This window comes from Plectropomus leopardus, chromosome 23 (assembly GCF_008729295.1).
Source record: "Plectropomus leopardus isolate mb chromosome 23, YSFRI_Pleo_2.0, whole genome shotgun sequence".
Taxonomy (NCBI): Eukaryota; Metazoa; Chordata; class Actinopteri; order Perciformes; family Serranidae; genus Plectropomus; species Plectropomus leopardus.
Window position 1 is genome coordinate 17,144,001 of NC_056485.1, and position 27,123 is coordinate 17,171,123.

The window sequence follows — 27,123 nt, forward strand, 5'->3', positions numbered from 1 at the left end:
CACACCTAAAAATAAAATGAATCACCTATGACTAGCCAGCAGACAATATTGAACAATTGTGACTCAAAAAATAGGCAGAAATGTCAAATCTTAATTATAAACTCACTTTGTGACTGAGTGCAGGATCATGCACTGAAAAAAAAACCCCCTGCTACTAACAGCTTGGGTGAGAGCACACACAGTATGAAAACACACCAGCAGTCTTGCATCACGTCGAGTGACATCTTTGGGCTAAATATAGACTCTGGCTTGCGCTGCATCTTGAATGATAAAGTATGAATGAGTGAGAGCCTCTGTGCGTGCGTAAGACAAAAATGGGGGTTAAAAAAACTGCAGGAAGTGGTTAAGAGACAGGCGCGGAAAAGAAGGTGCCGTTTGCTTTTCACGCATGAGCTGCCTTGTTTGGGGGGGTTTCTGTATGTGGAGGGAGTACAGTAAAGCTGCAGCAGGAGTGAATTTGGAGGAACAGCTGATGGGAGGGTCCTGGAGAAGGGCAAGGAGGAAAAACAAGCCGGAGTAGGTGGGTGGGAAGGCAGAAGGGAGGCGGCGCTACTGTACTTATATGAAGGGAGACGGTGTGTTATTTACTCAAATACAACCTCCTCGGAACCAAACTAAACACAGCTCCGGTGTTTACGAGGCAAAACTGAACGACTTTCTTGTGGAGCAGCTTTGTAGTTGCGCGCAGAGAGAAGATGCGTTTGTCTCTTCAGCTCACACCTGGAACAACAGTGAGAGCTTTTTGAGTTTTTTTTTGTTCCTTTCACATCAGAAATAAAGGAGTTATTTCCTTGTGTGACATTTTAAGGACTGTCTCTGGAAATATGTGTTTTTCTGCTCGACAAACCGGACTTGATGTGATTGTGACTTGTAGCACCACCTGTGGCACCCGGCAGGCACAAGCAAACAATTTGATTGTTGCAGCTGGAGACAGGATTTTTTTTTTTTTTTTTTTTTTTTTGCTCCGGCGGCAGGACACTGACACTCAGCACAAGATTTCCAACAGCTTGCACTTATTTTTGCTTTTTTTTCTTGCTTTGCTCAGGGTAAAGCCGTCATTGTGACAGGTTGTTGCTGACATTGCAACAACTTTCCTCATCAGATAAGTGCAGTACGTTTCCTCTGTGCGTGGTTTTACGCACACAAGAGAGGCTTGAGGCGAGGCGAGCGCACAAGGTGCTGTGAGGTGGAAAAGAGGGTTAAAACCTCAACGAAAAACCCAAAACCGAGAGTCCAGCCATCAACAATGACGGACGGTGCAAGACAACGGAGCAGCACGTCGGGCTCTGCCAAGGATGCTGCCGGGGAGAAGGAGTCAGGAGGTGGAGTGGCGCTCAAGAAGGAGATCGGGCTTGTGAGCGCCTGTGGCATCATTGTTGGTGAGTCTGAGTAACCATTTCTGTTAGAGTCAGATCTGCTTAAGGGTGCAACCACTTTGACTTATTCACCTCACAGCAACTTTGACTCGAGTTAGTCCTTTAACCCTTTGACACCCGGTCGGATTTCTGTCGAAAACATGAAAAAACAGTCAATAAGCAATCAGAAATGTCCCACAATTTGCAAAAAAAAATCTAAATATTTATACATTTTTTAAAAAGTTAGTGAAAAATATCTTTTACACTGTTACAATTTTTACAATTAAATATTTGAAATAATATTAATAGATATTATTATTATTATTATTAAGTCTAAAAGCTTAAAATAAAAATATCAATTATACTATTACAATTTTCATAATTAAAATTTGAAATAATAATGAAAATATTTATTATTATCATTATTATTTTTATTTTATTGTTATGCACTTTTTTCAGGTTATTTTCTAAATACTTTTTTAACTCATTTTGTGCACATTTTTGCTCATTTCTTCCTAAGTTTCTCATTTCCTTCTTCCTATGTTTTCTGGGTAAAAAAATCAAGCCATTTTGCTTAGTGGGTTAAACTGTTGATTTGTTTAACTAAGGCAGTATTAAAAGTGAGTCTGAGTGTAAGAAATAAAAGTGACAGTCATTGTGGTCAGCACAACAACAACTGGAAACAAATTGCAACATTCAATCAGCACTTAAAGTTTACGATGAGTGTGTGGGTGTTGCAGGACAAGGATGTTGCATCCTGGCACAGAGTCAGTGATATCACCTGTACCGCACCAGCATTTTTACACAGACAGTAGTTTGGTTTAATATTTAGCCTGTGCTCACTCTCTGCACACTGTGTGACAAGTGTGTGTGCTGTCAGATCAGTCTCTGTTGCAACATGCTTATCAGATGTCATCATGTCTCTGCAGCCTGGACAAGAATGATGATGTTGTCACACTCACTCATTTCTGATGCTCATTTAGAATAAGGCCCATTTAGTCAGATGGCAAGCTGGCAACAGAAATTGGCCTACAGCTCTTTTATTTGACATAAAGTACTAAATATACAAAAAAAGATACAACTTTAAAGGAGCACTCAGTTGATTTTTACAATTTTAACTCAGTTTACTCATCATTGGTTGCACTACCCAGTTGTTGAAAACTTTTGAATTATTTATTTTGCTTTGGAGGGCGCTATTTAAAGTCTGAGGAAATAGCCCCGGTGAAGTCATTAGGGATCAGATTGATTGGCATTGTGGGAATTGTAGGATCTTGGGTGGAGATACTTATTATTAATATTTAAAGCAGTAAATTGTTGGACTTACTGAGTGATCATAGGGTTGGCAGTAAATCAATATTATATCAATATTGCAATTAGAGATTAGATTTTGCCTTAAATTTTAAATATTGTAATATTGTAAACTAAAACAAACTCTTGCACAACTTGTGCAGTATAATGAAAATCTCATTTATCCAGTTTTATGTACGTTTTTGGAGCTTCATTCATTGCAGAGGCATGCAAGAAAAACATTGTTTTCTTCTCAAATTCAGCATAACACAAGATGAGTAATTGATCTTTTGGGCAGCAAAATATTCCTTTCTTCCTTCAGTCGTGACCTTATCAATATAATAATGAAGGTCAGGGACAAACATGCTGTGATAGTGGTCATTTTCGTTCAGTACAGACAAACAAGACAAGTCAAAATAATAACACCATCAAACGACAGGCCGATCGATACAAATGTGGCCAGATTTTCCAGGTGAGAGTGTGTGGTCTCCGTGATGACCTTGAGAGGATGAAGAGGAGGGAGGGGATGACTCATTCACTTATGCGTTTCCATGGTAACGGGAGGAAGGAAGGGAGAGTGAGTGAGAGTGTTTGAACAGAGGAATTCCCGAAGGAGAGAGAGAGACAGAAGGAGGAGAGATGAAGAGCAACCTTGGTATTTGTTGTTGTTCGTCATCACTTTGAAACAGTGAAGTAAAAGTAAAAAGTTAAAAGAAAACAACCTGAAAAAAATAATATATATATATATATATATATATATATATATATATTTATAGATATATATTTTATATATATATATAGATATATATTTTATATATATATATGTTTTTTTTTCTGTTACATAATTTTAAGATGTAATTGTAATTATTATAAATATATTTTTCTGGATGTATTTCTCCATATTTTATCATTTTGTAATAATTCTCCTGCCTTTTTTGAAACCTGATTTCCAGGTCATTTTCTTTGTTTTTACTGATTTCTTGCAATTTGTGGGACATTTCCTGCCAAGTTTGTCATTACCTTTTTTTCCCCATGTTTTTGAAAAAAATCTAACAAATTTCCTCTGGTTACAAAGGGTTAAATAGCTTGTATCACAGATGAGGAAATTTAAATCATGCATGACCATCAGAAGGGGCTGTCTGAAGGGTTGAAAGTGTAGAAAATGTTCTCAGTATGGTGAATACTTAAAAATGATATAGACTTTTTTAGGTGCAACTTTTTTAAGAGTCTTAAATACGTCCATCCACAGCAGTACATTGCTCAGCCTCTGTGCCTTACTGCAGTCTGCTTCTCCAAACTGGGGTCGTGCAGACTGTCATCTACTATATTTAACACTCTGACTATCGATGAGTACCTCATACAACCCCATTTAGAAAATCCAAACTATCCCTTTAAGTCCTTGAGGTTTGACCGAGAAGGCCTCATCTCTAGCACAGTAAAAGTGAGGCTAAACCAACTTTAAACTTAATATACACACATTTTTATAGATGCAATAATGTTTTCGTGCCTTTCCAAAGCGGTGATTGTGCTCTGAGATGATTGCAAATATTGACAGATTGTTAAAAGTTTATAAAAGTGCCACGCTACAAAACTACAAGTGAGTAAAACCTATGCATGCTGCCAGCATCTTCTATCTGTAGCCCCACCCTTGAGCATATCTATATAACAACTTGTAGATAATCCAATTAATAAAACATTTTATTATGGCTCTCCATTCATCAGCCGACTTGCTTGGCAGCGTTAAGCCTCTCATAGCCTCTCTAGAAGATTTATTTACAGCCGTCCAGAGTCCGTACACCTCGACTCAGTCACCAGACTGTTCTCGACAGGCGCTTTCGTCCTTGACCAGTCGCTCATTCATGCTCCCTCGGCTCACATTGTCATGTGCCAGAGAGAGCGACGTGAGGTCAGGTGACTCGTCTGATCCCCTCGTTGTGAACATGCCCCGCTGGGTTTCCATGAAAAAGGGCCGAGCACATGAGGACATCAAACGTTTTTTATGGCCTATTGTACAGTACAGGCGTTTATCACTCTCTCACACACACACACACGTAAATCTTTAATTGTACAAAACCAGGAATTGGGATTAGAAGTGAACTTTTGGCCACTTGGAGAAGGCCCCGCCCTGATAATGTTGTTTTATTAGCTCGCCTGGCTTAGCCATGTCTGAGCTGGACTCCAGTATATCTGTTTTGTAATTGTTGCACAAATTCACTTTGATTAAATGCAATTTTATGCTATCACAGTAGCTTTTTGTCTTTTAAACCCCGAGTTGGCAGAAGAAATAATGACATCAAAACTTCCTCCTCCCTCTTATGAATTGCTCCAGTGTTATAAATTGCTTTGGTTTAATAATAATAACTCACACACAAGCGCACGGGCGTGCAGGGTCTGTGAGTGTTTGGCTGAGCTCCAAGCAGCAGGTTGCCGCAGCTTGGTGGCTGTTTGAACAGGGATTTAACGCCGGGTGGAAATGCAAGAACTAATCTTAGAGGGCTTTATAAAGGCTGATCAGGGTTATATCATAATGCTGCAAAAACACACACACTTGTTAATATTCATAGGTTTTTGCTGCTTCTGTGTGAGTAGTTTTTCAATCTTGTGTGCTAAAAAATAATACAATTAATTTTCCCTCCGGTGTAATGTTTATGGGTCATTCCATGGAAATGGTTTATATAAATGGTAATATTGATTTCTTTTTATCCATTATATCCAAATATCAGCCTGCAATGAGGTGTTAAGATTCAAAGTAATATGGGTTAACGTTTCTCTATGGTCAGGGCTAACACCATAAATGAAAAACTCATGTTTGATACAAATACATTTTTAAAAAAATTATTAAAAACAGATTTTTTTGGATGACATTATGAAAAAATAGCTGAAATTTTAAAAAGAACAGTTAAAATATTGAAATTCCTATTTTATTATTTTATTTTATTTTACTTCTTCCTACTAGTTCACTTAATTAAATTAGCATCTTCACAGTTTTATACTGCCTCTTTTTCCCCATTTAAAGGTTGACCCAAACTGAACAGTTTTCATGAAATGACTCTTGGATGCATCTTCATAGACTTTGTCATTTTATGTATATATATATATATATATATATATATATATATATATATATTATATATATATATATATATATATATATATATATATATATATATATATATATAATGAAATCTTTTAGATCAAATAATTAATCTATTTTTTTCCCAAAATGATTGGCAGATGAAATGATAATGAAAATGTTTGTCAGTTGCCCAAATAGTTGTCCCAATAATAAATTGTAATCTAAATGAAATGGAAAAGCAAGATAACTTTCTGGAAGCACTCTACATCTTAAAAGGACCACAGCACTTTCTAATACCGTGAAAATAAGTTGTGTAAAATCTGAAGTGGAGCTGTTGCTGTCAGAAAACATCAAACACAGTCCAAGAGGAACAGAAATGTGCTCAGGGAGCATGTCGGAGACCAAGCCTCTTCCTTAGTGAAACAACAATCCGATAACAAAGGAGGGTATCAAAATATCCTGTGCTAAAAGAGGCTGAGGCCTGCAGAGATTTGTAAAAAGATGCGGAAATATGACAAAGAAATGTGGATAGAAGTGATGCACGCTGCCTCAAGAGATTCAACAGACTTTTTATCCGCCTCTTCTTAAAGCTACTGTGGGTAACTTGTCATATTTGCTAAAAGTGTCACTGTGTTTATCCAGCACTATATGGGAAAAAAACTCATCTGTAAACTGTCAAACTAGGCAGAGTTGATCAAATATGAATCAAGGTTACTGCATTGCCTTTTTCTTGCCTCAAATATAATCAGAAACATTACTTCAGTACTTGGTACTTCAATCAACTGTTTCCAAAATGATGCTTGGTTCACAAACTTCCTCATTTTACAGCTTAATGGTGCACTAAAACATGTCTCCTACTTTTCGCGTCAAATGTATTCAGAAACACGTTTTAGTGTACTGTGTAGTTGTCAAATGCTGAATTTTGTGATCTTGCCAATGGGCAGTGCTCGGTGCTACAGTCAACTGTTTCCAGCATGATCATATCATTTCTCATTTTTACAGCTGTACAGTCAACTAGATGTATCCTATTTTTCACCTCAAATGTTTTCAGAAACACATTTTGGGTGTACTGTTTAGCTGTAAAAAAGGAAAGTTTGTGACCCGGCCGATGGGTGGTGCATGGCACATATGCTGCCCGGTTTACAAACGCTCTCATTTTACAGCTAAACAGTACACTAAAATTGGGCATTGGGTAGTGCATGGTACTTCAATCAACTGTTTCCAACATGGCATAAACATTCTTATTCCAGAAACATATTATAGTGTACGGTTTAGCTGTAAAATGAGAACGTTTGTAAACCAGGCACCATGTTGGAAACAGTCAGCTAAAGTTCCTAGCACCGCCCATCGGTCGGGTCACAAACATTCTCATTTCTTTTTCAAACACTTGAGATAAGAAACAGGCGATGCAGGGACTGAATCTTGATTCAAATTTGATCAGCACTGCCTAGATGGAAAGTTTGACTGTAGTTCATGAGCAGTGATTGACATGACTGACAGCTGCTTAGAGACTTCTTGCCTCTGACTGGTTGTTTTTTGTGCACCACAGTACAGTTTAAAGTTTAAAGGTCTAGCAAATGGCATTTAAAGCTTTATAAAGATGAGGGTCATTATTTTTTTCTCAAATTGTCTTTCTTACGCACTTCTTCCAGAATACAGTGACATTTTAGTGAGAATGACAGTTATTATCATTAAGTTACCAACTGCACCTTTAAAGGTCATACAAAAATGCATTTAGCTGCAGATTTAGGTCAAGAGACAGTTTAGCAACAGCATGTTTTTTAAAAGGAAAAAGTTCCCTCTTGGCATATTTGGAGACAGAAGGATGTAAAAATGTGACCACAAGAACAGGAAACCTGATGAGATTCCACATTAGTCAGCATGTCTCACACGCTCGAGTGCAATGATGCACATGACACAAACACGCAACATGCAAGCGTGCACATTTAAGCACCCGCTTGCCCTTACATAAAAGTCTTAGCTCATTCAAACCAGAAGCTGCACGTTACCTTTATCTGCAAACTTTATGTTGCAGTAGCATATCAGGGATTTTGCAACAAAGTGCTGAGTCAACACATAGCTGCCTTTTTCCCCCTGGATGTCAAAGGTCATGCAGTGAAGACCACCACTGTCATAAACATTTGAACATAACCAGGGGTGGGATGGTTTCACTTGTTGCCTGTTTTACCTTTTACCTGCAGCCTGAGTTACATAAGGGAGCAGCTGTCCCCACCACTCGCACGTGATGCATATGGAATCTGTTAAACCATTTGCATGCCCTCATGTTTTCAGTTCACGGTTTGGCACATGTTCAGATTTTCCTTTAGATCAACAGATCTGAGAAAGCAGTTGCAGTTACCATTTTAAGTCTTTTTTCTTTAGGTATTGGATGTTGCCATAGATATATTTCAACGTGTTTGTCTGCAACAAAGAATGATTTTTTTCAGGCTGTCCTTAATACCAGTTTTCGGGCATCAAAGTTCTACGATTAATCAAAACACAACAGTTTTCAGTCAAGGCACCTAAAATAACGTGACAGTGACCCTGGATTTCTAATAGCTGAAAACCCTTAAGATATCCAAGCCAGCATTGAAAACTTCAACAAGCAGCAAATCACACATTTGAGAAGCTGAAACCAGCAAATATATATATATATTTTTACATAATAAAATATGTAAATCACTAATTTCATGTTGTCCCACTATGCACCTAGCTGGATTTGCAGCTGCAAGTTAAATGTTGTAATTTATTGGCAGCTATAGCAGGAAAAATGACACAATCGCCACACTTCATTTAACTCTGCAGGCAGAATGTGATAGTATCATTCACACCTTTGACTTTTGTACTGTAAAATGCCTATCGTGTCTGCCTATCATCCAGTTATGATTTAAAACCTTCGACCTTTGACCCTGAGGCCTTTTTATGTGCCGCTGTTTCAAGCACAGTCAGCTGAATTTGATTGGAGGCTCCCGACGTCGGCTTTGTCGTAGCCTCGTTGGACAGGAGTGAAACCATCCGGCGGCTTCTTTCATGTCGGACTCCAGAGGTCCGCCCCTCCATGTTTCAGCTCCTGTGTAAAATGCGCGGCATTCTGATGCTCATTGAGTCTGTCAGGACATTATTCTCCCCCTTATGCATCTACCTCCTGTCCCTCCTCCTCCTTCTTTGCACTCTTTCACCCCGCTCTCTCTGTCTTGCTCCATCTCCTGTGCTGAATCAGCAGATTAGAGGTTCCCACTTCGCCTAATGACTCAGTTGATGCATCAATGTTCAGACTGTGCAATTAGTTTTTGACAGTTTCTGATTAACATGCCAGCAGTTTATTCAGTGCACGAACAGGAACGTAGTAATGACAGTTTGTAGTTTAGCTGTTTTTTTTTTCCTTGGTGGTAACAGTCGAGTGACTCTTGCTGTCTCACTACACTTGTCATGCTGCTGAGATATACACTAAAACCTGCGCACGTATCGTTCGTATATTTCTGTTTGTGTTTGAATTAAACAAACAAGAAAAAAGTCAATTTATAAGCTCCAGAGGTGTTGGTAGGCTCATTTTTCTACTTCAGGCAGAGCAAGCTATTTGTTTCAAATAGATATTTGATTTGTTTCTAATGTTATCAGAATAATGGTCAAAATTGCTTCAGCAAGTAAGATGTCTTGGCTTTTATATCCTAAGCTCCGAAATATTAGATACTACACCTCCCATGATGCAATTAGAGAGCATATTTTTGACTCCAAACTTCAAAAAGCTTTTCCAGAGAAGATATGCAACCATTTATTCAGGCTGGGTTGTACTTCTAATGACAACAGAACTGATTTTTATGTGAAAAAATGGTGCAGTGCCCCTTTAAATGCACAAAAAACACATTAAAAAAACTTATTGTGCTTTCAGCTATGCTTATTCACATACATAAACTCTTCGGATTTTCATAACAATGCTGACAACACCCTCTTTTTCATTCTGCACTGAAACCTGACACCTCTCTTCTCTCTCTTCACCAGGTAACATTATCGGCTCAGGTATCTTCGTCAGTCCCAAGGGGGTGATGGAGAACGCCAGCTCAGTGGGTGTGGCCCTGATCGTCTGGATCATCACGGGTGTCATCACAGCCATCGGGGCGTTGTGCTACGCTGAGCTGGGTGTCACCATCCCCAAGTCGGGTGGGGACTACTCCTACGTCAAGGACATCTTCGGAGGACTGGCTGGGTGAGACATTCACTCATTTAGTTTTTACTCAGAGGGGCGTTTAGGTGTATTTTCATGACATTTGATGATATAATTTGGGTAAGAGAGGAGGAGACATCAAAGCAGACTGACATGTAACAGTAAATGGTTTTATAAGAAAGAGGCTTGTACAGAAGTGGAAACTTAAGTGGGTTTGTGGTTTGTTTTCAGGGAATTTTTGACATTTAGAAATTTCATTCTGTTTCTTTGTCTTTACTGCATTTTTTTGTGTGGGTTTAAGCTTAAGGGGTAAAGCTTAAACCCACACAAAGGTTAAGGGGCAAAGAGTTATCAAACCTTTGTGGCCCGAGAGTCAGTCAAAGGAACAGTATAAAAGATTTAATGGCATTAAGCGGTAAGGATTGCATTTTCAACCAGTTGAAACTTCTCCCGGTTAAGATTCCTTCAGTGTTCATTGTTAAGGAGGTTTTTACCAGAAGCCAAATTATCTGCAGTGGTGTCTTCCTCTTCAAATCAAAGGGACCATGTGTTTAAAATTGGTAAAATCACTGTATAGAGCAGTTTCAAGTTAAAAATCAGTGTTTCGCCAATGGTGTTTGGCATGTCAAGACAGCCACTAGCCCAGCAGATGCTAATGTGTGCTCAGTGTTTTTCTCTGGTAACTTAACATCTAAACATTTAGGAGGTTGTTACCAGCAGCTGAATTATCTGCAGAGGTCCCTTGCTCTCAAAAATAAACTAACCAAGTGATCAAAACTGGTAAAATCACTGAATAAAGCAGTTTCACTTTAAAAATCAGTTTTCTTCAGTGGTGTTTGGCATGTTGAAGACAGCCAATAGCCCAGCACCTGCTAATGTGTCGTCAACTTTTTTCTCTGGTAACTTAAGATCCAAACATTTAGGAGGTTGTTACCAGAATTATTTATGGAGATCTCTTCCTCTCAAAATAAACTTACCAGGTGATTTAAAACAGTACAAAACACTTTTTCGGCATGTCGGATACGGCCTGACAGCCTAGTACGTGCTACTGTGCTCACCTTTTTTTTCTGATAACCTGTAAAAACAGTGAATAAAGCAGTTTCACATTTTAAATATTAGTGTTTTTCCACTGGAAGAGTTGCTTATTACAGTGGAAATACAAAAGCACGAAAGGTCGTATCTAGAGCCAGTGTTTTGTATGTCCATTTTGGTCTACTGTAGAAATATGGCGGTGCAACATGGCGATCTCCATAAACAATGACCTGCTCTTTATGTAGATATAAACAACTCATTCCAAGGTAACAACAATTCTTATATTCATGTGTTCATACACACAAGAAAACGTACATATAATACTATATTATATTTCTGCCGGTATATCCCCTTAAATCCTACACACTGGACCCTTAAGTATATGACCCACTTTTTTAGAGGAAGGGGCCTCCCAAACAATCAAAGTTAATTTGACATGGATTTAGGTGAGCATACCAACATGTCTCTCTTCATCCTGGTGGATGAGCCTGCTCATGTAGGTCAGACATCTTGAGCCAAAGCAGGGGGTCCTTTGCTTATAGTTGAGCGCAGAAATTAGACGTAGTAAGAAAATAAATAAATAAAACCACAAGCAAAAAAATGACTCACAGCCCACGGCCTTCTTCCATTCAGTTATCTTCCCAGAACATACAGTCAACGCTTGGGAACCACAGTAGGTTAATTTCCAAGGAAAAACAACATCGTTTGTTAGCGTCGATTTCACACACACACTGTGCCTTTGCCCAGACTGTAAACACAGATTAGACCATTGTGTTAATTTTTTTTTTCAACTATCACAAGGATACATATTATCGGGATATTTTGGGAGAGGAATTCAAGCAGACAAAACAGCCAATGATTGTTTTTGTCCCTTTTGTACAGTAGCTATCAATACACATCAATGAACTTTTACATCCGGGGACTTTGTAGTTGGGTTTGAAGTGTTGGGGCCACACCGTTTCCCTGTGCCCGCCGTCTAGGATAAATAAACCGCGTTCAAGAGGCGTTTATTTTCGTTGTCCTGCTCCTTTTATTCTTCTGTGGGAGTGGAGGGGGTCAATTATGCGTACTGTAAAGGTCAATGACTGCGGGAACAGTAATACTGACGTCACCTGGATCATGGAAAAAGGGGAAAAGCTCGTAAAGTTGTACGCTAAAACGCGATTTGAATGGACTTTTCATGTACAAAGGCTCTTTGTTATGTCAGACCTGTGAGGATTGTGTTACGCTGATATGTACAGTTAATAAACCAGTGGCGGAGCAGGCAGGTGGCTGGCTACGAGAGCTCCAGCTGAATATTTGCTTAAAAGTCTTAACAGGAAAAAATATAAATTTATAATAATCAAAATTATAAAATGATTATATATATTTTTAAGCACTTTTTATCTAATTTTTTTAATTTTTAAGCACAAATTTATAGGTAATTTTCTTGTTCTTTATATTAATTTCTAGGTAATTTTTGTATCATTTTCTAGGTAATTTTTGTATCATTTTGTCTTTCAACGTCATACTACACAATAACTTTGTTTTATAGTGTGTCGTGTAATCGGAGTGTTTGATATGTTTGTAAGACCTGATCTGTGAAGAAACTTTAGCTGCATAAAGTTGCACAAATTCGGCCATAACAAGCAAAAATGTGAGTCAAATTACAAAAAAAGTACTGGAGGAAATGCGACTTTCCCCCTCTACTGTCGACATAAATGTTTCAGTCAGCACCTGAATGTACGTTTTTACATTAAACACACACACATGCACATTCCAGTAGGACACAATCCCATTAACGCAGTCAGGTGTAATGATCCCTCCATAAGCTTTCAGGGAATTTCATGGAAAAACCACTTGTCTGGTTTCTACTGCTACACTCAGCTAAACCCTCGTGTTCACTGTCATTTCATCTCACCCTCTGCTTTTTCCTCCCCGTGTGCTTGTGAAATGACTCATCCAGTCAGTTTCTAACACAGTGACTAATATCAATAATGTTCTTCCACATAAGTGCATCGTAGATTAACAGTGTTGGGTTTCCCCTTTTTCGCTTTGTCGTGAGGGCTGCAAGAAATTATGATTTGTACTGTCTTTACCTGTTGCCAGTTTTCTTTTTTGATTGTATAACCCTTTTAAACCTGAGCAAATTGGTTTTATTTCTTTCAAAACATGGGGAATCAGAAACTTGATCCTAAAAATAGCAAAAGAGAAGGTAAAAAGTACAATAAAATTACCTTAAAATTTGAAAAAAAAAGTTAAAAAACAAAACAAAACAGGATGACCTGACAAATGTGCCTAAAATTATAATAATTCTCTAAAATATAATTAAATATATAATTAGGATAATTATAAATCCAGTTTTTGGGACATTTTCCCCAGCTTTTTTTGAAAATAAATTTCCAAATCGACTAATTTCTTGCAATTGGGGTGAATGTACTGTACAATCCATAAATAGCGCTACATTTAGTCTACATTTAAGTCATTTTTTATTGCCAGATGACGATTTGCCTTAGAATTACAGTTTACATTTCCCCCGCCTTCCAGCAAAAATAGCCTGCTTTAATGGGAATCTGTGAATGAAAGGATATGTGTCATGTGCCTTTGTGATGTGTTTCCATCCCCGCCTGTGCACTCTCCTGACACCCTACTGTTTTTCTCATGCTTCTGTGTCTGTAACTCTTTTTAACTCTTTCTCGTCTCAGGTTCCTGCGCCTGTGGATCGCCGTGTTGGTCATCTACCCGACCAACCAGGCCGTGATCGCGCTGACGTTTTCCAACTACGTCCTGCAGCCTCTTTTCCCCACCTGCTTCCCGCCAGAGAACGGCCTTCGTCTGCTGGCCGCTGTCTGCCTCTGTGAGTAATACAGATGTCTAAACGCAAACACATGCAGTCGTTGTTAATCACAAACATGTTTCGTAATGCAGAACTGCAATGCTCTACAAACAAAGTAATTGCTTCAAGACTTAGTAGTTTCAGTTTATTTTGCTTTTGATAACCCATTATCTCACTAAATGTAATCGCCAGAAGTAAACGTTAGGCGAACCCCAGTAATGAGTCCTAAAACCCGGAAATCTGTCAGCATTTTAGCATTTCCGGTTCCCTTGTCTCAAAACAAGTGGGACTTTTGAATGTTTTTTTAGTTAGAATCCGTAAAAAAAGGTCTCTAGCTTAAGAGACTTGCATGTTTTGTTCTCTGACATAGTGTTTAAGCATCTTAAAAAAGATGTTGCTAAAAAAAATTATAGTATAAAACACACAAATAAGAAAACTATCTGGAAAAGGTGCTTTAATAAAAAATGAAATAATAATAATAATTCTTCAAAATAATGTTAAATATATAACTATGCTAAATATCACCTAAGATTAGCCAAAAAAATAAAACTAACAAATGAGGAAATGGCCTGAAAAGGTACTTTAACAATTATAATCAATATTTATCATCAGTTATGATAAATATAAATATTGTTTTTCTTGACATTTTCCCTGGGCTTTAAAAAAAGTCCAAATCTACTATTTTTCTGCAATTATTGGATATATTCACCTGTTAACAGATGACATCCCTAGCTGAGTTATCGCAGAGTTCAAGAATAAACTATAGGTGAGATAAGTAGATAAATAAACAGTGCATGTTACGTACAATACCTGTGGAACCAGTTTAGGTTGTTTGTGAAGAGAAAAAATAATTTTAAAAAAGAAGAAACATTTTCCAAAGAACTAGATGTATGATTTATATATTTTATACATTTGTATTTTATAAATGGTTTTTATTTGCGTGCTTATTTTCAGGTAATTTTCTTGTTACTTGCTAATTGCTCATTGCTTTCTGTACATGTTTTTGAAAAAAACTAATTTGTTCAGGTTTTAAAGGGTTAAAATGAAGGAATGGTGTTGTTAGGAGTGGAAGTTCGTGCAAAAATATGCAAAAATAAAAACAAGAAAATCAGAGAAAAATCCAGAAAAAAACACTGAGTAGCAGAATCTGTAAATTGTATCACATATATAATATAACATATATAACATTTTTTCCATCAAAATGTCTGAGCTTGCAAAATTTCTGCTAAAACTACAGCATTATTTAACTTTTTCATGGCTATGTTTTAAAACTGATGCCCTCTGGGCAGAATTTCTAAGAGACAGGTTTGCAAAACTACAAATGTTTTAATTAATTACTCAAATTATGTCATCAATGTTTTAATTAATTGCAAAAGAAACTCGTTCGCCTTTGACTGCTCTTTTCTGGTGAATTCGCCTGCAGCTCAGACGCCACGCAGGTTCAGTTTTGATTGTGTGGAGATAAAAGAGTGCTGGTGGCCTAAAGAAACAGAGCAGAGGGACTCCGCGTTCTGTTTTGTGTGTTCTTGTTGAGACAGGCTGCACCAACGGTGACACAGTTAAAAGACAGTTCAGGGCTGAGACACTAGTAGCTGAAGGAAATGTAAAAGTACCTCACAAACTTGCTTGCTGCAGTCTATAAAAGTTATTTAAAACCGACACATTTATCCCTTTTTTTCTCTGAGGCTCTTCTGTTACTTAACTCTCTGTCAAAGGTTATTTAATACGAGATATCAAAGCCGCTGAAGCAGTCTAGCGTCTCTCAGTGAATCTGTGAAGACAAATGGACAAATGGGTTGCCATCGACATGACAGTTGTTGGTTTGGATCCCTCAACAAAGTTCACATGTACTGGCCAAATACTGCAGGCAGCTGTCAGGAACAGGCATGGACACTGGAGAAGAGTGTGTGTATTGTATGTGTGTGTGTGTGTGTGTATATTGGTGAAGCAAACCTTTGGGACGGTTACAAAACAGTGGCGTTTTTTAGACCGAATTTCAAAGCCATGTTAAGACTCTTTTATGCTACCTTTCTGAATGAAACTAGATACGTCTGTTTCAAAATCACGGCCCTCATACTTCCTCATGCAGAGTCAAAGAGTTTCTGACAGCTAAAACAAGGTGAGGAGGTCGTCATAATGTATGATTTAAGTAGTCAGCGTTGTAGACAGTGGTGCCTTGCGAGGCCATAAATACATTGCAGCATGTAAATGGAGAATTCTTTCATTATATTAACGATTTGATCCATTACGGCATCTCTACGGTTGTATCTCGCTTAAACAACGCCCACACAATGTACGCTGGTGCTGCTCTGTTTCATTCATATCTGTAAGGTTTCAGAAAATGTGCACAAAATGAACGGACAGAAGGCTACATCCACTTCTGTATGTGTATCTAACATTGTGCATAAATCAGCCCCTCCTCCTAAATAATGCCCTGTTGGACCCAAAACTAATTTCTCCATCAGCTTGTTAATCCCAAAAGCAAATGACCATTAGTCCGAAGTTCTGTTTCTCTGAAAATACATACTCTGTGCTGTTATTTTCAGTTTCCCAGAAGCGTTTGAGCAACCAATCTCGGGCTAGATTTCTTTCCAAAACATGAGAGGAAGGCAGTTAGCAACTTAATGAGAAATGACACAAAAATTTGCCCCCCCAAAAAAGAAAGAAATTGTTAAAAAAAAATTAAAAAAGAAGAAAATTACATAAAAATCAGCAAAACAAACCTAAATTACCTAAAAAAAGTCCTTTGATAATGATGATAATTCTGTTGTTCTTTTTTAAAGAATTTTCCAAAGCCACCAATTTTTGGTAACACTTCATTCCAAGTTGCTCATTGAGTTTTTTTAATTGAAAGCAAACAAATTTGCTCAGGGTTTGAAGATTTTAAATACTTTTGAGGGCATCTGAACAGAGAACATAATAGTGATGTAGATCAACGTTTCAAAGTGTAAACCAATTTTAGTTTTTTTGTGTCTTTAAATAATACACATCCAGTATATTGAAGGGAAAATTCTGAGCATATTGAAATATTAGGGATGGATGCATTGCCTACAATATATAGTATAACTACTGCCTTGCTGAATCCAGTAGAATGTGTTTCTTTGCACATTATCTAACTTTCTACCAGTTTTATTGCAACCTGTTGGCATGCTTTTGAGATTTTCTGCTATCTAAATTTACAAGAACGTACATCTTTGGCAGAGCGCCGCACTCTCTGAATGCTTTGTTTGTTTGGATTAGACACAATGACCTACATTTACCTGTCTTTCTTGTCCCACTTTCATGAACGCCAGAAGCAAAATGTACTAAGTTCTGGCAAGAACTGCCAGCAGATGTTGTCAGGCAGCTTTCAGCGTTTAGATCTTTTTATAGATGAGTTTTTTTCCCCCGTTTTTTTATGTTGTTGCTCAAGGGAAAAAGTAGGTGAGAGGTTCAACTCTGATGTCATCCTTGTTGTTTACTGCATACAAGTGTTTATCTCCTTTTGCGTTTGAACATTTCCTAAATTAGGCCCCTTGCAGAATATTATGTAATAGTGTGCAGGATATAACCTTACGCATTTACCAACAAATCCAGACCAGATTCAGTGACCAAACCAGATACCGGCAGTGGCTGGCTGGTCCTGTCCCTTCAATGTGCAGGCCAAAGGTCTTCCAAGGTGTACCGTTTCAAAAACAAGTGGGGGGATCCTCCCTGGGGTCCGTCTCTTTCTACAGATGGCAGAGTACGGGGTCATAACTCTGTCATGTTTTTCAGCACAGTTAACTCAGCAAGTTTCCATACACACATTTTGTATACTCAGCTTACAGACAGCTGAGCAGCCCCTCGGCTCCGTGGTTTCGGAGAATTTGTCCTCAGGTGTTTCCACAGACAAAAATGAGTAGGAGGGGACTAACACATGTTGTTAGAGTAATGCAGTTGGCGAAAGATCATCTGTTTCCTAAAACAACTTTGTGTACCGGTGAGTTAAGAGGTTTAGGATGTATTAGCTCAGGGCTGCATTGGTTGTGTTGGAGGTTATTGTGGTGCACAAATTGAGCTGCGAGCTGATCTGTTCAGCTTTTCATTTCCTGTTTTTTTGTTTCTAGTTGAGTAGCAACAGCAGCTCTCACCGCAGCTCTTGTGTACTGTCGTGCTGTCACGCAACAGGAAGTTTAAGTCGTAACTTTCCCCCTATCTGCCCCCTTAAAAACCCCACTCACCAACTACAAACTTCCCTACAACTACAAACAAACCCAGTCTGACACCTCTCTTTATTTGAAGCTAACAGTATCAGTGCAGACCCACGCATGTGCATCTGCCTTTGTTGCCTGCAGCGGCAGCTCAGCTCAGAGGTATTTAATGTGATGAACTTAATCCCACAGAGTCAAACAGGCCTGTTATTTAATGGCACCCTATTGGCCTGAACCCACTGGCCTGTTGTACCCAGCAGTACAGATCAAATCCATTATCTTTGTCCGAGTGAGATCAGCCTTGAGGTGAAGGGAGTCGAACAGCATTTGCAAATATGTGTAAGAGCTTTTTATTTTGGCCCTTTGTTAACGCCAGATAAGTGAAGTGTTAAGATTATGCTGTAAAATGCATGGAAAGCATTTTCATTCTGATTTTTAAAAGATAAGAGCTTGATCTAATGAATGAATGAATATGTGTGTGTGTGTGTGTGTGTGTGTGTGTGTGTGTGTTGAGGGTTAAAACGGGGGTAGACAATAGATAATTAATTATGGGAGTAGTACATGTTTATAGAATACAAAATAAATCAATATATATGAAGTTTTTTGTTGAAAAGAAACACTCAATAGGTGAGAGCACAGGGATAGACAGTTTGACTGCAGTATATGGAGGTCCCCTCTTTGATAAGCAGATGTTATTTAAGGCTGCAAGTCCCCTCTTGGCAATTTCTTTAAAAAAATATATAAAAATCACATTTTCAGTTATGTTGTGAAAGAAGACCTCAAAAGTAAATTTTCAATTCCATTTTTGTATTTTTAAAATGACCACTAATAGAAGTTCCCACTTGGATAGTGAAGTCTGACAGTCCCCTGTTGTTGATGTTGACGTGTGTGTGTGTGTGTGTATGTGAGAGGATGGTGAGGGTTAAGTGGATGCCAGACAATACATACTTAATTATGAGAGTAGTACATGTTTATAGAAGACAAAATAAATAAATATATAAGTTATAATACTGTAGATAAGATAAATGGTTGATAAATTAAATTATATTTTGTGGGACATATTTGGTTACAAATGATATATATTTGTATGTTTATGTATGTATATATGTGTTTTAATTTATATATTTCTTATATCTGTTTATGTATTCATAATTTACGTTTAAATAAGGAAGCATATGCAGAATTATTAGCTAATGAACAATGAAGAGGGGGTGGGATTAGATAAAGTCACACTTATTCCCAATCCTTTTCGAACATGTAATTTGAATTTAGTTTTCTTTTTTCAGATTTCAGTCAATCAAACTTGAACTTTAATGTCAAATACCCTCAGTAGTTAAAAAGAAAGAAGTATAGCCAAAATGTGTGGTGCACTGTACGAGACAGCGGGTGAAGTTCGATCCTGTGATGCAGCAACAGTCAAAGGTCGCCGCAGCGTTAAAATGTTAAGCCACGTCACACATGTTCGAGTGTGCAATTTTAATCTTTCTTTACGCGCTGACCTGAGATAAGTTCACTTTCCATCGAAATCCACAGAATCCGCACGGCTATTGACCTGAATTCTCGTGTCTTACAGGTTTATGAGTGACAATAACCAGTTTCATAACTTCTTTTCGTTCTCTTAGGAAATAATCCGTTTTACTACTACAAACAATGCGGTGACAGTCCCTTTACGAGAACCATAAAACAATATGATAATGATATTTATCTACTAATTTCACTGAGACATTTCCCAACCTTGGCAGTATGGTCAGTGCTATTTTTCTTAAAATCCAAGTAGAGATCCCAGAATTTTCAAAAAAATATCAAGATGTCAGTCTAAATGTGAAGGCAATATGGTATAAAATGCTGGACAATGCAGCCCACTCACTCAATACTGGACCATTTTCTCCATTAGTCACTTTGACACAACATGAGAAAATAGGACTCTTGTTGAAAAATACCTAAGTAACCCTTTAAAGCCAAATTGACTTAATTTCCTTTAAAAACATGGGAAGAGGGTGACAAGCAACAAAAAATGTCTAATAAGAAATGTATAAAAAGTTACACGAAAATTAAAAATAAATAAATAAATAAACTTTTTTTTCTGTAAGAGGATTTTTAAATAATTAAGAAAATTTGTATTGTAATATAGATAATAATAGAATTTTGATCATCTCTAATAATCCCCCAGAGCTAATTTTCAGATTTTTTTTTTAAATTAATTGATTTATTTATTTATTTTTGCAGTTTGCAGGAGATTTGGTGCCAAGATGCTCATTTTGTTTTTTCTTCTTCTTTTTCCTTTTTTTTTTAATGCAATCAAACCAATTTTCTCAGGTTTCACAGGTTTAAATGCTAGTGAAAGGTGTCTGAATGCAGCACAAGAAAACTGATCCAGATGTTAATGGGAAACCCGGATTGAAAACTTGATTTTGGGGGGTAAAGATAAGCATTAACTCTGTTTTATTGTGTGCTTTTTGTGCATCTAGTGCTGCTGACATGGGTAAACTGCTCCAGTGTAAGATGGGCCACCAGAGTGCAGGACATGTTCACCGCAGGCAAGCTGCTGGCCCTCGCCCTCATCATCATCATGGGCATCGTGCAGATCTGCAAAGGTACGCTCCACGGATGCATACGTCCATCGTGCATTCCAGCTGTCTGGTGCCTGTGTGTGAAAGTTTAAAAGTCACACACTCGCGGTCACTGGGGGCATCCTCCGCCACTCGGGACAGCGTAGGCTCCCCGCCGACGCCGCAGGGGTCAGTGAGTTTCTGGGGGCCCCTTTTGGTTAAAACTCACATTGCTTATATCAGCACGCCTGTGTGGGTTTGCTGTCACAACATGGCCGAGGGCCAGTTATTTCAGGGGCCACAGAGAGTAGGCCCCTGAGACAACAAAATGAGGATTTCTGTGCAAACGTTTGAAGTAAAATGAAGACTTCAGCGGCCGATTTGACGGGAGACTTTGGTTCATATATGAGGGACGGTATGTGAGCGTAGAAATACTTTAATGCTCTCTGAAAACATGCCTGAAGAGGGGATTTCGGGAAAAATGTAATGACAAAGGAAAAGATGGATGCTTTAGACATTTCCCCCAAAAAACACAGTGTTTGCTAATCTCTCAGTGGGAGCTCTGGAGATCACAGTGGATTTTTTTTTTTTTACAAAAAAGCCACTTTACAGGGGTTTAGCAAAATGTCTTTTACAACTTGTTTTACACACGCTGATTGCATAAGATAATGGTTTTCAGATGGGTTTCCCTCACAACAGTTTGTTGTGCAACAATCACAAGATGAATTCTCAGGAACTGACTTATTTAGTTAGATAAGGTCATACAGATTTACATGAAAAACTAAGACAAGTGCTGATGGAGAATTTTAATTTGCTTATATTACTAAAAATTGCACAGGATGGACTTTTCTGTCATGAAAATGCAGCATCAAACTAAATATATTTTGCATTATGTTCCCCACCTGCAGGAGAGTACTACTGGTTGGAGCCAGCCAATGCCTTCGAGCCTTTCCAGGACTACGATGTGGGTTTGATAGCCTTAGCCTTCCTACAAGGCTCCTTCGCCTACGGAGGGTGGAACTTCCTCAACTACGTCACAGAGGAGCTGGTAGACCCCTATGTGTAAGAGACTTTAATCTGTCATTTCTTTCATCATACTTTTTGCTGAAAATCACCTTTCACCAGTACTAACTGGCTCTTTGCAACAGAAAAATATAGTTGATTTTAAAGGAAGAATTCATCCTCAAAATGACGATTTTTTATATTAATTACTCACCATGTATTACGTTGAATTTGTGATAAATCTTTGTTTTTCTCACATGCCTCCACGGTGAACAAAGAATACAAAAATTTAGAAAACTCTTGATGAACTGAAGTCATAGGTTTCTTTGTTCAATGACTGCAAAATTTTATCAAAACTTTTATTTACAATCTCTCACATAACTTGTGTTATGCTCAGTACTTCCCAAACAGGTGCATTTTTCACTTAAACCTCACGATTTAAAAGTTAACTTATTTCTGCTCTATTCAAAGCAACACTCCATTCACAAAAAAAGTAATTTTACCTCTCTGAACACAGGAGCTGCTGCTGCCTAGATCAGTTTATTCGTTTGTGTTATTGCGTGACTGAAGTGGATCTGAACTAAAACTTAAAAATACCAAAGTCGCACAAAAATAGAAACTAATGAACTGATCAAGGCAGCTGCAGATCAGCAGCTCCTGCGTTCAACGAGCTAAAATGACTGTTTCTGTCAACAGAGTCTGGCTTTGAGGAGAACATAGATAAGACTCAGTTTCAGTTCAGTTTTAAATCGTAAGTGAAAAAGAAAGGCTTTTGGATGCATATGAACGGATAAATGAGACTGATTATATTGCACAAGTTGTGTTTTGATATATTTTGCAATTATTAAACATGGACTCCTATGACTCTCCATTTTTGGACTCTTCATTCACCCTGGAGACGTGAAAAAGCAAACCTTTCTTTATGAATTCAGTGTAACACAGGGTGAGTAATTGATATACAAATGGTCATTTGAGGTGAAGAATTACTTTAAACCTGTTTGTTGCTATGTCGGTGATTAGCAGTTGCATACCGACTAAGCCTCCCAGTTTAATCCTTTTTTTCTTTAAGCTCTCTGAAATTGATTTAACTTTGCATGGGATAAATTCTCGCCATCTTTCCCAGTATCTGGCTTCTGACCTAGAAACATTTCTTGTAGAATAAAGTGGTTTATTTCTTCATTTCCTCTGCATTTTGTCTTTTTAACAATCCCACATTTTTAATAACCTCGGTATCCATTAATACACCTCCCCTAAAGTACCACTTTTAATTTCCTTCTGTAAATCCCCCCTCTATGTACCTCCTTCTCTTTAGCTTTTCTCCTCATTCTGTCTCCTAAACATTGACGTTTCTGCCGTCTCCAGGAACCTTCCCCGCGCCATCTTCATCTCCATCCCCCTCGTGACCTTCGTCTACGTCTTTGCCAACATCGCCTACGTCACAGCCATGAGTCCCCAGGAGCTGCTCGCCTCAAACGCTGTTGCCGTGGTGAGTATCTCAGATCATGACGCAGGGCGGTCCTGTGACTTCATTCACACGCTGCTAGTTGTAGAATGACGCCCTCTAGTGAGTGTTGGTCCTCAATCATCACATTGAAGAGGTGAACATGAGAAAACTAGGATCTAACCATCAGCGTGTGTGTCCTCCTCGTGTCCCTCCCTTTTCCTCCGACCTCTAACCTCCATCCTCCCGCTCCTCCATCCCAGACGTTTGGTGAGAAGCTGCTGGGAGTCATGTCGTGGATCATGCCCATCTCTGTGGCTCTCTCCACCTTCGGAGGAGTCAACGGTTCCCTCTTCACCTCCTCACGGTTAGTTCACACCATAACTACGTCCAGTACTATGTGAGGGTAAAGCACCCCTAATTTTTGCAGTGAATATATTGTTTTCATACAGCAGATCTCAATTTAAGTGTCAGGGTTATGAAATATAAATCTGACAGGTCGTAAGATGATGAACAAGATGGGAAAGAAGACTTAATAAATGATACATTTACAAATTTTGACACAGTGGAGGTTCTGGATGAAAATTGTCCCTAGATAATAAATAAAATTATTTTGTTGAAAATATTGAATTTGGAAGCTTAATCAAGAACTAATTTTAATCTAACTTTACTTTAAAAAAAATGAATAAATAAAAAAAACTTGCAACAAATTGTTACAAAGTAGCACAACACAACATGAGAAAATGCTGTAGTGAGGAATGGAGCTATATAAAACTAAAAATGCTTTATCTGTCATAAATTTATTTATTTATTTACTTATCTATTAATTCATTTATTTATTACAAGTCATAAAAAAAATCATATTCATTTTATTTTGTCTTTTTTTTAATTTCTATTTACCTTTTTTTGAGGGTTCTTTTCATGTTGTATGCATTTTATGTATTACAGGAAAACATGTGCAATTAAATAAATACATTTTTGTCACGTTAAATAAACTCAGCTGTATCAAACAAATGATGATGAAGTTGCAGACACTTAGATACTTTCCTTCCATAGTGTAACACACAGCTGCACTGCAGGCTTAAATATCTGTATATGAATTAATTGTTTTGGGGTTTTTTTCGGTCTCCGTCTCTCACAGATTGTTCTTCGCTGGAGCCAGAGAGGGCCACCTCCCCAGTCTGCTGGCTATGATTCATGTGAAACGCTGCACTCCCATCCCTGCTCTGCTCTTCACAGTAAGTGCCTCCTTCACAGCATCACTTTTAAGTCAGTTTCTATCTGTCGTGATGCTCAGATAAACGCCGAAGCTGCAGACGAACAACAAACTTCCTGTCTCTGACCGTGCTTTATTTCTTTATTTCTCAGTGCCTGTCCACTCTGCTCATGCTGTGCACCAGTGACATGTACACCCTCATCAACTATGTGGGCTTCATCAACTACCTCTTCTATGGCGTCACTGTCGCCGGGCAGATTGTGCTGCGTATCAAACAGCCCAACATGCACCGACCAATCAAGGTGTGTTTCAAAACAGCCATATTAAAAGCACATTTCACACAAAAAATCCCCAAATGAAACATGCAAAAAGTGGAAATATTCTTAAGACTAGCAAATAATCGTCTCTGCATGAGTGTAATACCTTTGCTTCATTATTTTCTCCTACAGATCAGCCTAATCTGGCCGGTCATTTACCTCATCTTCTGGGCCTTCTTGCTCATCTTCTCCCTTTACTCCGAGCCCGTGGTGTGTGGCATCGGCCTCGCCATCATGTTGACTGGCGTCCCCGTCTATTTCCTGGGAGTCTACTGGGACAACAAGCCACAGTGTTTCGACGCCTTTGTTGGTAAGTCGGCTTGTCCCGTGTTGTGTGAGAGGACATATGTTTTGGGAAAATTTGCCCAATCAGTGGTGAAATGTTTTACCTTATTAGATTATTATTATTATTATATCAAATAAGTTCCAAATAAGAAATCCCTTTACAGAAAGTAAGTGCTTGCTAGAAGCAAATCAGAGCCGTTTTTGGATGACTGTATTGTAGGCAACATTACCAAGGTGTATTTCTATATGTTGTCTGTAGTGTGAGGTGTTTCTATTATTTTTATTGTTTTTTAAAATAATTTTTTATTGTATTTCATTGTGCTTTTATGATACTGAAACCTGTATATTTTAATAACACTTAACATAAAAAGACCCTAAAAGGGACAAGATTTAAGAATTATCAATGGCAATAACATTTTTGCAGCAGTTTTTTGGTCTTTATTGACATAATGCTACAAAATTAGAACCTACCAAATTAAAATGCAGTTTGCTTTCTTACCTAAAGTTAGGCGAGAACAAATGACCTCAATATCCACCCAAAGCATAGTAAAATAACTGGTTTCCATATGAAAAACAGCAAGAACAACACCATGCCAGATCATTTCTTTGTATGTTTGTTGTTGTTTTTTGTTTGTTTGTTTGTTTGTCCTGTTCCCTAAGGTCTAAATTCCTGTCTCCATGTATGTGTTGCCTGTCAATACCCTGTATTTGTTGTTTTGTTTTTTTTGTACTGCCCTTTTGCACTCACTAATAAAATAAAATTAAATAAAACAGAATAAAATAAAATAAAATGGAACAAAAAAATTAAATTAAATTAAATTAAATTAAATGGAATAGCACAGAATAAAATAATATAATATAATATATAATATATCGTTTCAAAGTCCATTACCGCCCCAGTCCTAAAAGTCTTTGCTGCTCTCTTCTTCCAGATAAAATGACATACCTGGGCCAGAAGTTCTGCGTGGTGGTTTATCCGGCCGTGACTAGTGGCGATGGGAACGGAGAGGAAGGCGAGGAAATGAAGGAGGCCAGGTCTCCTCTGTCCAAGGAGGACGGAGACAACCACAAGTCAGCGGACTGCTAAAGTCCCTATCTCCCATTTATAAACAGACATGCAGACGCACACGTGGGTGCACACAAACACACGTGCAAACCACAGTTTGTAGTGGATTTACTGATCAACACTTGTGCCCCCACATTTTGTCTTTTGATATTTTTTATTTGGTTTTGTATCAATCAGTAATTTAAGTGCCAAATATAGCATGAGGTATGTAGAGTAATATGACCTCAAACTTTTCAGTCTGGGGTCCTTCAAAAGTGCAATAACAAAGGGTTAGCACCTTCTGACTCCTCAGTGAATGCTTAAAAAGAACCATTTACCACTCCTCATCCTGCTTCTCTTCCTACACACTCCTACTGCAAGAGCATCATTTTTTTTATTTTTGACAAGAGACTCTTACTCTGCTGTGATGGCTAAGCAAACTTTTTCTTTGTTTTGTTTTTCTCGACATTGTAAACGTTGCTGTCAACACACCAAAGCTGTATTTTGATTGCAGAAAATCAGATTCAGATCAAGTCATTTCATGTTGTGAAGTACACTAAGTACTGTTTTGTTTTTAAAGGTGACTGTGATTCCGAAATATTTTATCTTTTTGTAATTTGTAATTGTTTATATCATTTGACTTTGTTGTTATTTTAGATTTAACATGTTAATTTTTAGTTTTGTTGATATGCTTTTTTTTTCTATTCAATATCCTTTACATCTGGGCCTATTTTTTTACACTTGCGGAGGCGTACACCTGAAAGCTGACGTGTGAGCTGTACTTTGTATCGCAAAATGGTGCAAGGTTCTTGTTAATTGCCTTAATTATATAATAGTCTGTACTGTGTCATTACAGCGCATGTTAAAAGTGATGTTAAGAGATGATTAATCCTCGTACTTCGGGGTAGTTTTTAATTTTTATGAAAGTAATAAAAAAAAAGTGGATTCTTGTATGGACACTACACTGATAATTAACCCGTTAAAACTGCAAGTCCAGCTTGGACATACAGAAATATAAAAAGAATGAAATAGGCATGATAGTATTCACCATACATTTGCATTGTTAGTTTCCAAATCCTACACCGACACATGTGAATGCCTGCGTGATTTTTATGTTTTAAAGAGGCATTGATTGTCTTACATGTTTTACAGAAGAAGTATTTTTGTAGCTTGCCATCTAGCTGTGTTAAATGCCGTTTTAGTTCTTTGTTTAGTTTATCACAGAGCCCTTAAAGTCCAAAAGGGTAATTATTCAAATCTTGTGCGCACAAGTTGCTTATCTTGTGGGAACAAGTGAATTATCTGGTGTGCACAAGTTATTGATCTTGGGGGAAGGACTAATTACCATGTGCACCTAAGTTATTTGTCT

General features: G+C 37.9%; 1 protein-coding gene across 1 annotated transcript; it reads left to right on the plus strand.

Moving 5' to 3' along the window:
* The first annotated feature begins 1,215 nt into the window (after positions 1-1,215).
* Positions 1,216-26,391, plus strand: slc7a8a (solute carrier family 7 member 8a). The gene is made up of 11 exons (XM_042512093.1): positions 1,216-1,379; positions 9,718-9,922; positions 13,597-13,748; positions 20,368-20,493; positions 21,357-21,510; positions 22,813-22,936; positions 23,155-23,258; positions 24,033-24,129; positions 24,260-24,409; positions 24,557-24,734; positions 25,642-26,391. The coding sequence occupies exons 1-11, from the start codon at positions 1,247-1,249 to the stop codon at positions 25,794-25,796; spliced, it is 1,578 nt and encodes a 525-aa protein (XP_042368027.1). The 5' UTR covers positions 1,216-1,246; the 3' UTR covers positions 25,797-26,391.
* The last annotated feature ends 732 nt before the right edge of the window (positions 26,392-27,123 follow it).